This window comes from Camelus bactrianus, chromosome 3, assembly GCF_048773025.1.
Source record: "Camelus bactrianus isolate YW-2024 breed Bactrian camel chromosome 3, ASM4877302v1, whole genome shotgun sequence".
Taxonomy (NCBI): Eukaryota; Metazoa; Chordata; class Mammalia; order Artiodactyla; family Camelidae; genus Camelus; species Camelus bactrianus.
In genome coordinates, this window is record NC_133541.1 from 13,184,115 (window position 1) to 13,200,735 (window position 16,621).

Sequence of the window (16,621 nt, forward strand, 5' to 3'; positions counted from 1 at the left end):
ACATGGGGCAAGAGAATGTATACTCATATCTGTTCTACTTTCACAGTCTAGGGATCGGAACCTTGGACAACAGCTTTCTCTTTATGTAGCTTTTGGAAACTACACTTCTACAGCCCCTAGAAAGAGAAGGGAAGAACTGGAGAAATAATGGTTATTTTAGGGACCTAAGGTTAAGGTTGACATTGCAAAATACAGCACCCTTATCATATCCTATGGTAGCTGCTACATTTCAAGGTATGTTAGTACCTCTGAATCTTCATAGATATAGCTTTCAATTGTGCTTATAATTTTAAGTTTCTTCAGTAAAAAGTCAAAAGACTACTTCTAGCATTATGTTTCTTGGCTGCTCTAATTTAAGATGTATTCTTGTCTTTTGACATACTTCTAAGCTTTGAGCCAGATTTGTTCATACTAGGTTATCTGATAGTCAAATGTGAATTACAACAGACCCTTTCTGACATTTTGTGTACTTATTCGCAGTGAAAACATACAAAACTTATAACCCTGATGTGACTACACAATGCTCTTTGTTCCCTACTTTGATTACGTAGCAATGCCAAACTCTAAAGAGGGATAAATTATAAACCCTTTGTGGATTTTGTGGCAAAAACAGAGGCTCTTTGCAATGATTAAGTATTAGATAGATTATGGTTGTGATGGGTTGCTTCTAATTTTATTTCGGTCTTTACACAATTTAAATCATAAGAAGGAAAACTATTCCAGGATAAAGAAGAGCTTTGGTCAAAGCTCAAAATGAGTTCCAGGAGTGTAAGATACAAAAAAAGAAAGAGTTATGTTAATAACCACACATTTGATATCTTGCACATTAATCTTGGTCAACATGTTCCTAAATTTTTCCTTAAGAAAACAAAATCTCTATTTCATAACTATTTGACTGTATTTATATGGGTTATATTTTTATAATGAAGAAAAGTGTGTACTTTACTTTACTTTGCTTTACTGGCCAAGGAATATTATTAAAAGTACAAATACCTGACCATTTCTTTGTGATATACTTCAGTGTCATAATAGTGGATCACTGAATAGTCAGCTTTTTATCAGTCTCTCGATATGGCTGAAAAAGCCAAAATGGACCATCTTACAAGATGCTGTTTTAATCATCTTTTTATTTCCCTGATCTATGAAGCAAATGAAGCAATCTTTTAGCTATAAACTATGCATTGTTTGTTCAAAATAACCTGAAATTAACTCTAAAATAATAAAACATTAAAATTTCTCAAAATCTAAGACTAAGGTGCCATGTTTAATTCATTGTCCTTTTTTAAACCATTTTAAGAGATTTGATCTTCTTCTTAACCTAAAGGGACTAACCGATTGCTTGGAAGCCAACCTGCACATAATCTGGCCCAGAACAGGGAATTTTTTTAAGGCACTCCATACTGAATGAGCCAGAACAATTCCTACCTCGAGGCTTCTATCTGCTCAACCTCTGAAGAATAAATCGGAATGTTCTTTGCTTTTATTAATTTAATAGAGATAGACTTTAAAACCAAATGAATATATGTCACAACAAAAAATCTTGAGGAAAACCCAAGCCACCAGGCTGGAATATAATGTCAAAGTGCTAACATTTGCTGGGAAAAAATTAAGTATTTTTAAGTTCAGATCTAAAGTAATGAGAATAAGCAGAGTGGCCCAGCCATGAGAACCTTGGGGACATCTCAGTTTGGGTTGGGGGCAAGCACAGGGAACAATCAGAGAGCGGGATGGAGGGGATAAATCTTGAGTTACCTCCCAGTCCACGCGTGTCCCCACCCGCACCCTGACCCATGTCACAAGGTCAAACCATGGCCTCCTGGGGGAAATAAAACTGTAACCTACTGAATATGAAATATCGATATAAATGATGAACCAGAATCTACCATCCTGTTTGCTTTATGACTAAGTAGAAGTCTTAAATTTTGGTTAAAAGGAAACTAAAAGTACACGTTGTCCAGAAAAGCTATATTAAATTGAGATCATCTCCAACATATCAAATGTATATTCCCTCAGCGACTGGTTCCCAATCCTTCTCCAAAGCATTTTTTTTTAATGGTCTTGAGATTAAGTGAAAGCTTTCGGCACTGATTAATGCCACATGTTATAATTAGGAACTTACTTTTAGATTTGTTTTTTTCAATCTTTATCCATATGCTAAGAGATAGATCCAATACGTATACACTTCTAGATATCTTCCTAAGAGAAATATGACCCAGAAATTATGGACTGATTGAGATATGGGTGAACTGGAAAGTTAATGAAAGGTTCTAATTCTCCAGAAGAATATTATGCAGTTGGTGTGGAAGGATTTCCCACAAGCATTTCAATTTGCTTGAATTCTACTCTGCAGCTGAATGTCTTTAAGATTATTATTAATTTTCCTTGGAAACGAGGACTTCCTAAAATAAGTATGAATTAATAATATAGTCCAGAATGAGCCAGCACGTTAAAGTCTTGTCCCCAAAATCCAGGGACCCATTGAAAAGTCGGTCTTTGGGCTGAGTATTGATTGGGTCTGTTCTTTGGAAGGCATGGCCCTCGGGTCTCTCAAGCAGAGATTGTGAACTTGGACTGTAGTAGAAACTCACCATGCAAATTGTTGACTGAAATAAATGCACAGCCTAAAAGTTGACAGTTACGTTTCTTTTGGCGGACATCTCTGAGGACTTGAACCCCTTCGAGCCCCAGATGACAGCCTCTCAGATCTCTCTGAGGGACTGCTCCGAAGAGGTAGGGGAGGAGCTAGGTTATATAGGAGCTTTACAACAAAGACCATGTAGTTGGAACATTAAAAGATTACTTGTTAAAAAAAAAAATTACTTGTTAACTGTAGAAAACCAGGCATCTCAAGTTAAAGAATTTAGTGCTTTTCTGTGTATGGGAGGAAGCAAACATTTGGGCTCATTGAATTCATTCCTTTGACAAGCACCTAGCCATCTAGGGCCAGTATCCTGTCCTTTCTTATTCTGAGTCCCCTCAGGGTTCACCATTGTGAGTGGCTGCAGGGGCCGGGCTGCAGGCCTCTCTTTACTGGGGGCTGCGGCAGCTGCTGAGGACTTGATGGCTTCAGCATTCTTTGGTTACTGATATGGTTTGCAGTATTTTTCATTCACAAGATGTATCCCAGGTCACCTTAAGGTGTCCATCCACTCACCAGGCAGCAAAGAGACCTTCAGTGGTAAATAAAACAATATTTAAATGCACTAAGTTCCTTTATTGTTCCCTTTTCTATTCGGTAATACAGAGAGAAACAGTGTTTCTGTGCATCATTGGGTCATTGGTTTTCCCAGCCTATGATCGTTTAAAATGATAATTGGGACGTTGTATTTATGAGTTAATATTAGATAGTACTTAAAACAGTGTCTTGTACATAATAAATGCTTTATATATTTTTTAAATTAAAAGAAATTGTAAAGAATTTAAACAAGGGTAGATCATATTTTCAAATGGCTGAGGGAATTCAGGGATTTGCTTTGCTTTGGAAACATTCTAATTAATTTTTGATATTCTACATGTTCATAAGTTCACTGGCGATTTCTCTCTTGGGAGTTGAGTTTGTGAGCTAGACTATCGCTCCCTGTGGGACCTGTTTCCTGCTGTGAACTGAAAATTTACATCTCTCCTTACCAGAAGCTAAATTCAATACTATAGCATCTACGGCATTTTGAAAGATGCAGACGTTGGCATTTCGTAACTATTCATGGAGAAATAAGGCAAAAGCACTACCTGACAATTGAAGACAGAAAACAATTAAGGCTGCCATCCAAAGTGCAATTGGCAGGTTGAAAATTATGGACTGCGAGCCTTTTCATGAAAACCCGTGTGTTTTCTTCTCTTGACAAAGCTTTGCAAAGCCATCCATGAGCTCCTTTCCCGAGCTTTGCAAAGCCATCCATGAGCTCCTTTCCCGAGCTTTGCAAAGCCATCCATGAGCTCCTTTCCCGAGCTTTGCAAAGCCATCCATGAGCTCCTTTCCCGAGCTTTGCAAAGCCATCCATGAGCTCCTTTCCCGAGCTTTGCAAAGCCATCCATGAGCTCCTTTCCCGAGCTTTGCAAAGCCATCCATGAGCTCCTTTCCCGAGCTTTGCAAAGCCATCCATGAGCTCGCTGGAGAGGAGCAAATAAGCGTTGCTGCCTGTCCCCTTCTGTCAGGGAAAAGCCAGCTCTGATGGTTACAACTGATGTGTTCTGGGAAAAAAGGAAAAACACAAACGCTCCTGTTCCACTTTAGATAACTTAAGTTAGACAGAGCAAGTCTTAAAATTGTGGGGCAGTGTAGAAATGTTTATCTTTTTGTGAATTTTTCATTGTGAGTTTTCATATTTCATTGTTATTGGAAGTGAGCAGGGATGTCTGATCTGCACCAGCAGGTATCATGAACAAAGCACCAAGAATCCAGCTCCGAGATACTTCAGGCGGTGTCAGCTGCAAGAGATTGTTTTTCTGTGTGCGTGTGTCTTTTTAAACATCTTCGGAGTAGAGTAACATTATTAATCTAAGTGTGTGTACTGCCTCAGCCTAAATTAAGTGGAGGGGCAAATGAAAAAAAAAAAAAGACCTAAAAATGAAATGTTGATAAAGCACAGAGCTGTTCCAGCTTGTTCAATCTGAAACATCTGGTGGCTCCAAGTGCAAGCGGTCCCCGACTTACGATTTTTCAATGTTACGATGGTGGGAAAGCGATACACAGATTTTAAATTTTGACTTTTCCCAGGCTATCGAGATGCAGTGCCATACTGACTCGTGATGCTGGCAGCAGCAGGGCCTTCAGATCCCAGTTACCCACACGATCGTGAGGGGAAACAGCCAATAACGCTTTACAGCCATTCTGTACCCAGACAACAGTTCTGTTTTCCACTTTCAGTACAATAGTCAGTACATTACATGAGATTTTCAACACTTTATTACAAGATACGCTCTGTGTTAGATGGTGCTGCCCACCTGTAGGCTTATGCAAGTGTTCCGAGCACGTTTAAGGTTGGCTGGGCTAAGTTATGATGTTCAGCAGGTTAGGGGTATTATTAAATGCAATTTCAACTTAAGATATTTTCAACTTGAGATGGGTTTATCCAGATGTAACCCCTTCATAAGTCAAGGAAGATCTATAGTTCTTATAAATACTGCCAACTACAACCAAAAGAAAACTGAAAGGGATTAATTGTGGGACCCGGCAAAGAACATTACCTTTGTGCATTAGGTGAACAGTTTCTAGGTGGCCAAATCCAGGTGAGATTCTGGACTGACTTAAGAAAGGAAGGAAACAGCTCCTGGCCTCAAGGTGCTCCCAGTCCAATGGGTGGAGAGACACTATGTGAAAAGGGCTGTGGTACAGATATATAAGATTACAATGGAAACACACTAAAAGTCGTTAAATAATTCAGCCTGGGTGGACCTGGAAAGGCTTGACAGAGAAAGGGACATCTTACCAGGGACTTGAGCACTGACTGGGAATCTACCAGTTAGGCTGGAGGAAAAGAACTTCTGAGGCAGGAGAGCAACATGGACACATGCTCTCAGATGTGAATTGGGGGGGGGGGTCCCCTACACACTCTAAAAAAAATTAGACTTTGTTACCTAGGCAGTGCCTAACACAATGCCTGGCATGTAGTAAACGTTCAGCAAAAAGTGTGGAAGGAAGTATTTTGGTTTCTGGGGCTGCCTTTCAAAGTACACAAACCAGGTGACTTAACAGAATTTATCCCACAGTTCTGGAGGCTAGAAGTCCAAAAGTCAAGGTGCTGGCAGGGACATGGAGAAGGATCCTTTCTTGCCTCTTTCAGCTCTTCGTGACCCCAGGTGTTCCATGGTTTATAGCAGCGTAAGCTCAACTTCTGTCTCCATCCTTGCACTGCCGTCTTACCTCTGTGTCTTCTCTCCCTGTGTCTCTGTTTTCTCCTCTTATAAGAACACCAGTTATACCGGATCAGGAACCACCCTAATTAAGTATGACCACATCTTAACTTGATTACATCTTCAAAAACCTTACTTCCAAATAAGGTCACACTCACAGGTACCAGGAATTAAGACTCCAACATAACTTTGTGGGGGCACAGTTCACCCCACAACAAAAGGTATGAGCCATTCAAGATTTTGGTGCAGGGGAACTGGACCATATTTTAGAAAGCTAGCTCTAAATGCAGTGCCAAGGCTCTGTTTGAGTGAATGATGGAGAATTGGAAGGAAGAACAGAATAAGGAGTATCAGTTAAGGAGTTGTTGAGAGAGTACAGAGATGATGAAAATGTGAACTGGGGTGGTAGTCATGGAGACAGAGAAAGGGAGGGCAACATTAGCTCCGTAAGCTAATCAAATCTGAGGGACTTGGCAACTGATTAGATATAGGTGGGGAATATGTAAATGAATAAATGTATGTATATGCCTGACTGGGATATTGTGCTGTACACCAGAAACTGACACACTGTAACTGACTGTGCTTCAATTAAAAATAAATAAATAAACAGATACAGGTAGGATTGATGGAATTGTCCTAAATCTGTGCTGTCTAGTACAATAGCCACTGGTTACATGTGGCTAGTGAGCTCCTGAAATGTGCATCCAAGGAGCTGAAGTTTTAGGTTAATTTTAATAAATTTGATTTTCAGTAGCTTCATGTGGCTAGTGGCTACCATATTAGGCAACGCTGGTGTAGCAGATATTTGGCTGTATGTGTTTGATGTTTGCGAGAGATACACCGAGAAAACATGGTCTAGGCTGGACTTTCAGGAGTCATTAGCTTACAGGCAATTGCTGAAGCCACGTGAGTGCGTGAGACCACGGAAGGGAGGGGCGCAGATGCTAACGAAGAGTTAAGGATGAAATTATCTGGGAACCCGGTTCAATAAGTGGTGCACTGCAGAAAAGAGTGAGAAAACAGCTCCTGAAAAGGAAAAAGGCAAAGCAGAAGAGAGAAAGGTGTTGCAAAACCACAGGAGAAATTTCAAGGAGAGAGCAGTCCACCGTGTCACAGAAAAATGGACTTTCTAAATAAACTATGAGAAAAGACTTCCACAATTACAGTATTCTTTTGCCAAGAAATGCAGTGGTCATATTTTGTTCGCCAAGAGTAAGTACATTGTGCTCTGACCTTGGATTTTTATTTTTATTCTCCCTGCCTCACCCCTACTGATGTGAACGACATTTCAACGGTTTATGGCGGCAACAATAAGGAATTTATAAAGATGAGACTACACCAGGAAATCCAGAATAGTATGCCCCTAAAAACGCCGTGGCAGACAGCCCAGAATTTCTTCCCCATGAAGGCCTCAGTAGAGATTGTATAATTTTTGTCAAACGCTGCTGCGGATAACAGTATCACTTTTCATAGACTCCACCTAACTACTCTGTAAAGTAGGCGGAATTATTTCCAGTTTACAAAAGAGGAGGCTGGTGGCCCCTGGGGTTTCAGCAACTTGTCTTAAATGATGCAAGTTGCGCACAGGAGAGCAGAGGCAGGGACCCAAGTTCATCTGTCTTCAGCGTTCTTTCTCCTTAACAGCATTCCCTAAACTTGAGACGTTTACAAATGCCTTCATGATTTTTTGCCGTGTCTACTCACCACCTGTACTGCTATTCACTTAATATTTTTAAAAGTAAACTTACAGTATTGTTTTAAAAATAAGCATTGCAATATTACCTTACTTAAAAGGCCAGTATCACTTGTCATAACTAAGTGATTTTTAATAAAAATAATTATAGTGAATAATTTTAAAAGCATAAGAATGCTATTAAATGCTAACTAAATGCTGCTGCCTATTAAAGACTTTGAATCTGAGGCCTGCTTTCTTTTTGTTAAAAAGGAGGATTAACAAATGTGTTCTAAAGACACGCTCTACCGTGAAGAGACTATCGCCTCGCCTTTTGAAAAGAGGAGCATTGAACAGCAGTGGTACTCTCTCGTGGGGACGAAACATCCTTCTTTCTAGTAAAGAATGAATAATATAAGGTCATCTCCCTTTGCCATTTTACAGATGAAAAACAGCGCTAAGAAGTCATCGTTTCAACACAAAATAAAACCATAAGGAGGCTGGTGAATTATAATCCAGGACTTCTACAGAGTTTCCGAGGCCACCTGATATTTCCTCGGGCATACGTTTCCTAAAAGATCCTTTCTAGATACTAGGCGTTGCAGGCAAAACCGGCCTTCATGAGATGTTCGCAAGATGCCATTTTTGTATATTTCATTGATTATATTTATGGCTTTTAGAGCAATGTGGGTTAAAAGCTTCCTTAGCAGTGTGACCTGTTCCCTTTTAGAAGAATTTAAGGGCAAAACAGAATCCATACTCAGTTCAGAGTCAAGAACTGGATAAATTGGGGAACACGTGGTTAGGCAGATGTTAGACTAAACTATATCCTCTGATATGAAAGGACCCTCACCATCCTCGTCAAGACTTCAGGGACCAACCACCATAGCTGCGCCCTCATAGGACTGATCTAAGTGACTGATAAAGCAAAATTTTTGTTCTCGAACAGAAATCTTGGCCATAATCTCATCCTAGGGGCGCCACCTTCTAGATAATATTCCCGGCAAGAACCCGTGAGTCCCAAAGGTAACTCCCTCCAGGTAAAATGCAAGATTAACCTTGTCTGTGTAAATTTCCACTTGATAGCAACCGATACCTTAAATAAGTTCTAGAGTGTGTATATGATGTGAACCACATTAAAAGAAAATATTTTGAAATAAAACAAGAAGGAAAAGATCCCTTAGATTGTATTTTTTTTCCACTAGCTAGGTTTTATAGATCTGTTTTTTTAAGCTTGAGTTTAAGCTAAGAAAAGAAACCTTGCTTTTTATGGCAAGAATTCTTGAGTAGAAAGACAACTTATAATCGAAAGCATCTTGCACAAAAGTTTTGGTAATCAGAGGGGGAAAATGCAGAGTAGCTTTGTAAATTTAGACTTTGAAAGGCCAGTGTAATGTAAATATGACTTCCTAGAGTGTAAACAGCAGTGGTTTGAAAATAAAAACTTGTACAAAACAGGCAGCTCTCTAGTTAGAAGAAAATGTGTCTAATAAGCATGTATACATGAGATGCCTTGAATATTTTTGATACTGTACTGTCATTACTAAAGATGTAAAATTTCCAAGACTTTTAAAGCCATGAGAATAGAAGTTGATAGAGGTGGGGCTTTTTTGTTTTTTCACCAGAAGAAAACAACTATACTTTTTGGTATTCTTTACATATTTAATTTTAGAACATAAAACATATTGCTCACACATAAATTACTCCCTCGGAAGTGTTTTAAATTATTAATGGTGCCACAAGTTCTTAAACTTTAAAGAATCCACTATCTCTTCTTTTAGACAACAGATGAAAATATTAATGTAAGTATCATTTTATTGATTTGGCTTAAGATCTCCATTTTATCCAACGAAGTTTAGCCTCATTTAGAGAAAATCCAAACACCTACCAAAAATCTTCCTTAATTCACATGTTTGCCACTGCTGGGAGATTTTATATTCATTGTCTTCACCTTGGACTTCTGAAAACTGACTCTTTTTTCAGACCTGGACATACGTTTCTGTCTTTTTCCATCCTGGATTTTGTGTGATTTAAGCACATCCTCAACATAGTCATTTTTCTCTCTCCTGAAAGGCTACAAGCAATTGGAGAGGGCGTTGCCTTTGCCATGGAGGTACTTCAGTGGGGCTGTGGTGCAGGAAAGAGGTGGGCTCGGAACATTTGCTCTATAATCTCGTCAAATGCAAAAACTCCTCCCTTCCAGACCCCACTGGGCTCTCGGGCAGCGGTAACAGTGTGTTAAATAATACAGTGAATGAATGAATCACCGCTTTCTTTTCTGCCTATAAATCTGTAATCCAAGAATCTGCAGCAGCTCAACCTACTGAATGTTAATACCCAATGTCTATCTCTGTGTATTCCTTGCAGTTTATTTGGTGTCTTTTCCTGCAGACATCAGTGGTGTGTAGTTTTGTGTTACGTTTCAAGTTTTTGGATATATCCAGCTTCTCGAGCTGGATCACGAGGAGACACAGGCCACAAAATATATGCCTTGTTGCAAAAAGGGATGCTCATTTCTCCTTAAATTCTCCCATTCTGCTTTCATGCCATTCACATGTGTTCATCTCTGCCTTTCTTAGAATCTTACGTATTCATAATTGACAACCTCTTTTCCATTTCCAGTTTTATATTTGAAATTAACCAGACATCCTTTTTGCAGATCTTATGATTTTTTCCTTGTATAGCTTTGTCTGTTTGTCGGTTCTTCCATTCACCCATCCATCCGACCACAAGGTAATCCATTGTGTCTGTCTTTAATGGGTTCCATTATTCATGTACTTTGCTCAAAGAATATCTGCAGAGTCCGCAGCAGCCTTGGTAACTTTAGAAAGCCACTTGCCTTTTACATTCTAGAAATTTTTCATATGTTATGAAGATGTATTTGTCTCCTAAGAGTTTGGGCATTCCTTGTCCTGATATTTCAGGGGACGTTTTATCTTCAAACAAGAGATCCAAGCAGCCTTTGCGTGTACTGCTTTCCAGTGTTTCTGGCCAAGAATGCTGTGTAGGTGGTATCTGTGCCTCATGGTGATGTGGCTACCATAGAAGCAGCAGGAAAGGAGGGCTTTTAAACAAGCCACCCTGTGCCATTTCATCATGATCTCCATTTCCAATTATCAAAAAGACGTCTCAGAATTTAAGGACACAGTGTAGGCATCAGTAGATGTGATTCTTGATAGGAGCTTTTGGAAATGTGTATTTCACTTGCCACTTTTTGCAAGCGCTGTTTACCCTGCTCAAAATAATGCCTGGTGGGGAGAGTTCTTTCATTTACTACTGTGGATCTCACCATTTGCCTGGGGGTGGGGGTGGGTGGTATAGAAAGACGTAACATAATGGATTTTTTCCAATGTAGTCTATTTACAGTGTGTTAATTTCTGGTGTACAGCATAGTGATTCAGTTATACATATATATTCCTTTTTATATTCTTTTCATTATAGACCATTACAAGGTTTTGAATATGTGCTATACAGTGGGACCTTGTTGTTTATCTATTTTTATACAGTAGTTAGTATCTGCAAACCTTGAGCTCCCAGTTTATCCCTCTACATCCCCTTTCCCCCTGGTAATCACAAGTTTGTTTCCTCATATGTCTGTGAGTCTGGTCTGTCTCTGATTTGTAAATAAGTTCATTTGTGTCCTTTTTTTTTTCCTTTCTTTTGTTTTTAGATTCCACATATAAGTGATATCATATGGTATTTTTCTTTCTCTTTCACTTAGTATAATGGTCTCCAGGTCCAACCATGTTGCTGCAAATGACACTATTTTATTCTTTTTTAATGGCTTAGTAGTATTCTATAATGGCTAATTTTTATGTAATTGTATACAAAAGTGTACAATGTATTAAAATTCGCACTAATATCCTCCCAGAGTTATCATTATACTGTGTTGTAGACCAATAGGTACCACCTTCCTGCTAAGATAGAGAGGTGGGTTTTGTCCTCAACACCTCAGATTGGTAGAAAGTCACCTGGAAAAGGTATTCAGATATGAAAACATGTTCATTCCTACAAAATGCCCTACATTCAGAGTCTTAAGCTCAAATAAAGTCAGCTTTCTTTCCTCTTCTGTTTTTATTGCAGTGTCATAAGGCCAGGTGGAGGTTTCCAGGTTTCTTCTAACTCTGCCATCTTGATGATCCTCTCCTCTCTGCATGTGTATCCATGGTGTCAGGGCATCCGCATCCTTGTTTCTAAGCTCTGTCAGGAAAATTAGCAGCTATTGCCCATGTCCATTTAGCTGTCAGTCCTCTGAAAAGGACATAGGAGAAAAAACTACGTACAAAGGAAGTACTAGGTCTTTCCGAGTGCCCTGTGCAGACAGAGTGTACCACTTCGTGGGCGGAAATGACCCTTGTTTTGAATTGAATGCCATGCTCTATTTTCCTGGCTTATTGGCATTTGTATTCTTGGACTCTTGCTAGTTCTATGTGGAAAACTACTTCTGTTTTTATAAACCATACCTAGTGGCAGTAAATGGCTCCAGCACCAAAGAACAAGATAGACTGTGTGTCAAGCCATGCATATTTTTACCCATAATAGCATTTACTTCCAAATTAAAAATGTGTGTATATATATGTATGTATGCATGTATTTGGCAAATATATGTATATTTACATATTTCTATTTCCCCCTTATATATTTCTTGACATAAAATATTCGGAAAATATAATTTGTGACAACATCTAGCTATGTACATCTCCAGTTGTTACCTGTCTTAGTCTGTTCAGGCTGCTACAGCCAAAGACTGCAGACTGGGTGGCTTATAAACCACAAAATGTATTTCTCACAGATCTGGAGGCTGGAAGTCCAAGATCAAGGTGCTGGCAGATTCTGTGTCTGGTGGGGGCCCACTTCCTCATAGATGTCAGCCTTCTCACTGTAACCTCACATGGCGGAAGTGAGAGATAGCTCTCTGGGGTCTCTTTGACAGAAGCCCTAATCCCATTCATGAAGGTTCTCCCTAAAGATCTAATCACTTTCCAAAGGCCCCAGCCCCCAATACCATCACCTGGGAGTTAAGATTTCAGCACACGCATTTGAGAGGGATGGAAACATGCAGACCATAGCAACACTCATCATTCTTTATTATTTTTGTAATTACCAGGTGCTATTTATCAATTATGATAAGTTGTATGCTTTCTAAAATTCTCTGCGGGTTCTTGACCTGCTGCAGAATAAGTAGGAAAAACTCAGAGAATGCTGGTGTAGGCTCTGGCAAAAGAGACGTCAGCTTTCCTGGCTGAAATCTCCCAGACTCCCCTGCTGTCTCCACACCCTGGCGAGCAGTGCAGAGCAATCGTGAATTACCGCCGGGAACCCAGCCGCCAAGCGCTGGGTAGGGGAGCCATTCCTGGGCCCCTGAGTCGCCCCAGGGCAGGATGTTCCTCACAGATGTGCAAGGCTGCCATCTCTTTCTGAGTGTGAATTCTCTTCATACGAGAGCATGATTTTTGACAAAGAAAAGAAAGAAAAAACTAAAAGCGTTACTAAATGCGCAGCAGTGCTAGGCAATTTGGGCGCATTCCTAGTATCCATTGCTGAGAGTGTGAAAAAGCAACAAAAAGTGAACCGGTTATAAATGTAGGTTTTTGGAATCCACCTCCACCCCCACTGTGACTATAGTTCATTCTTCAGGGGCCTAAGTCAAGCTGTGCAGGTCTCTGCGGAACACTGTTAAGGGTCTCTCTTTCAAGATGAACAGAATGTAAGCAGGCGGGGAGAGATTTCAGAGCCCTCACAGCTGCAGAATGTCAGAGCTGTAAGTCTAAGATTATCTCCCCTCCACCCCCCCATCTGAAGTAAGCTGTTCACCTGTCTAAGAAAAACACTAACTTCAGACACAGTCTTTGAGTCCATGTAATCATGGTTAGAATCATGGTAGCTTGGATGGCAGTTCTGAAATTCGTCATTGATTTACACTTAAGGTTTTCTTTAAAGATTTACTATTTATTTTAGCTGATTACAAAAAAAAAAGAGTACATATTTCTTTAATTATGAATGATTTAAAATGCAGTGTGTATCCCACCTGGGACAGAAAAGTACATATCAACCTAGAAATTGTTCTTTTTTAGACATATAAATACTTCCATTCAATTTAGGGCATTTATGTGCACCTACTATGTACCATAAACCATGTCAGCCTTGCCAGGACACACATAAGAAAAGGATTTAACCCTTGTATCAAAGGAGTTTTTAGTGTAATGGAAGACATATCCATCATCCGTTGCCACAGTAATGCTGTGGTACAAATCACCCCTAATCTCAGTATTCTAGCTCACACATCTGTGGTTCATCTGGACATCAGTTGACCCCAGCTGGGCTTGGTGGAGCATGGCTACAAGTTCTGTCTGCTAATCTGATAAGATACAGGCCTCTCTCCATCCTAAGATCAGTGGACCAGCCAAGCACGTTCTTCTCGTGGTGACAGAAGCACACAACCACACAAATGGCTTTCGGCAGATCACATCCCCTAACATTCACTGGCCAAAGCAAGTCACACGGCCAAAGCCAACATCACGGGACCAAAGAGGTACACTCTGCCTAAGAAGCCTGCAAAAGCGTATGACAAAGGATATGGGAAATCTAGAGAGAGGTGTGAAATTGAACAATACAGTCAAGCAAATTAGGGAAAGATAAATTCATGCATGTTTGTGTAACAAAGGGAAGGGATTTCAAAAGGGAAATGATTAATAATATCTCAAAGACACTAAGAAAGTCTTCTCAGAGGGGGTGGCATTTGCTCTCAGTAACAAAAGGTGTTTGCATTTCAAGAGGCAGACAAGCTGTGCGTATAGGTGTGTGGGGAGTGCAGGGGAGGCAGACAGTAATTCAAGGATGCTCCACGAGCAAAGTCATGGACACGTGTGGGACATTTGCAGTGTTAGGTTATGGAGAAGTACATTAAAAAGAAAACATAGTAGAAAAAGCGTATCAGTAAGAAAGTTACAAATAGACAGCAGAGATGTCCTGTGTCAGAAGTTCTTGTGTTGTATGTTACTGCCGGAAGTTCTTTGAAAGGACAAGTGTCTGAAAATTCCCAAGGTACAAAATGTGAAAAAAGACCCAAGGATAGAATTTTTGTTTAAATCTTTAGAGCTATAATTAGAGCTGGAAATGACTTAGAAATTATCTAGACCAACTCTCTTACTTCACAGATGAAGAAGTGTGTACTTTGGAGGTAAATTCTGTGTGTATGTGTGTGTATATATATATACATTATATATTATATATGTATGTATATTCACATGTGTGTATGAAATATATAAACATATTTAGAAAGAGAATAAATGTCTTCCTAAATCTATCCATCTAAATATTTAAAATATAATATATAAATATATTTATAGAGAGAATCAATTCTTTCATATATACATCAAGGTTGGGGGAGGAGCAGATATGAACTGAGCAGCAGACTTCTTAAAGTGGTATTCCTAAGAATGCTCCATCCTTCATAAACTTAAGAACCACATGATTACACCCCCCAAAGCAACAACAACAACAAAAAAAACCACTTGTATCCTCATCAAGTGATCTTTCTGGTTCACATTATTCAAATGCAAAGGGAGAAATTATTAATAAGAAGAAAAAATAAATATTGTCCAGATATTCAATGCCTGAAAATGCCATCTGAAATGCCTAGCCTAACAGAAGAAGGAAGTGGGGTGGTTCCCCAGAACCCAGACCACAGAGTTTAGGGTACTGCTATCAAAAGATGGACAGTAGGGGGCAGGTGAGGACAAAGACAGCCAATGTTCTGCACACCCACTGGCCAGCCTTCCCTTCCTGTGAAACACGTTTGTAAATGAAACATTTTCATCTGCCTAACCGAAGTATAATTAGAAAAGTAAATCAGTTTGCGTCATCATATATGAGGTTTCATCCCAGTGTAAAAATAACTAAACTTTGAAGTTGTGTCCTTTAATCACCATTAATGTAGCTCAGAGGTCAGCAGACTGCAGCCCTCCGGCCAAAGCAGCTGATCTGTTTTTACAGAACAAGTTTGATGGAAATAGCCACAACTGCCCGGTTACAGATTGTTTATGGCAGCTTTTGCTCCAAAACGGCAGGGCTGAGTAATTGCAACAGAGACAGAGCCCACATGGCTTGCAGTGCCTCAAATATTTCATATCTGGCCCTTTCCAGCTAGTCTGCCCAGCCCTGTTGTTGATATTGGAGGATGAGCCCTTTTCCGGAATGGGTGAAGCTGGCATGTGCTTCCGCTTCCGGTGATGGATTCAGCAGGGGTCCGTCCAGGGAGGACGGCAGTGGAATGAGTGTCACCACCTCGCCTGCCTCCCTCCGTCCCGGGGCTCTGCTCCCGCCATCCTTAACCCTTTGCTCTCTGTCCTTTGCCAGACTCCGACCTGAGCATGCGCACACTGAGCACGCCCAGCCCAGCCCTGATATGTCCACCGAACCTGCCGGGATTTCAGAATGGAAGGGGCTCGTCCACCTCCTCGTCCTCCATCACCGGGGAGACGGTGGCCATGGTCCACTCCCCGCCCCCGACCCGCCTCACCCACCCGCTCATCCGGCTGGCCTCCAGACCGCAGAAGGAGCAGGCCAGCATCGAGCGCCTGCCGGACCACGCCCTGGTGCAGGTCTTCTCCTTCCTGCCCACCAACCAGCTGTGCCGCTGCGCCCGCGTGTGCCGCCGCTGGTACAACCTGGCCTGGGACCCGCGGCTCTGGAGGACTATCCGCCTGACGGGCGAGACCATCAACGTGGACCGCGCCCTCAAGGTGCTGACCCGCAGGCTCTGCCAGGACACACCCAACGTCTGCCTCATGCTGGAAACCGTCAGTGTCAGTGGCTGCAGGCGGCTCACGGACCGAGGTCTTTACACCATTGCCCAGTGCTGCCCGGAGCTGAGGCGGCTGGAAGTCTCCGGCTGTTACAATATCTCCAACGAGGCGGTCTTCGACGTGGTGTCCCTCTGTCCCAACCTGGAGCACCTGGATGTGTCAGGTACGTGGCAACTGACCTGCTATCAGTGGGCCCCTCCCAGTGCACCATCCCAAAGCAGCAGAGGACATGGTCACCTGGGAAGGGGCCCCTCTGTGAAAGCCATCAGAGATGATGGTAAGGAGGCAGACT

At 41.0% G+C, this 16,621-nt stretch overlaps 1 protein-coding gene across 1 annotated transcript in view; it reads left to right on the forward strand.

The window, feature by feature from the left end:
- FBXL7 (F-box and leucine rich repeat protein 7) overlaps positions 1-16,621 on the forward strand; it is a 385,471-nt gene that overhangs the window by 358,438 nt on the left and 10,412 nt on the right. Inside the window, exon 3 of the mRNA XM_010957265.3 lies at positions 15,881-16,492. Coding sequence (XP_010955567.1) covers positions 15,881-16,492 — 612 coding nt within the window. The remainder of the gene's footprint in view (positions 1-15,880; positions 16,493-16,621) is intronic.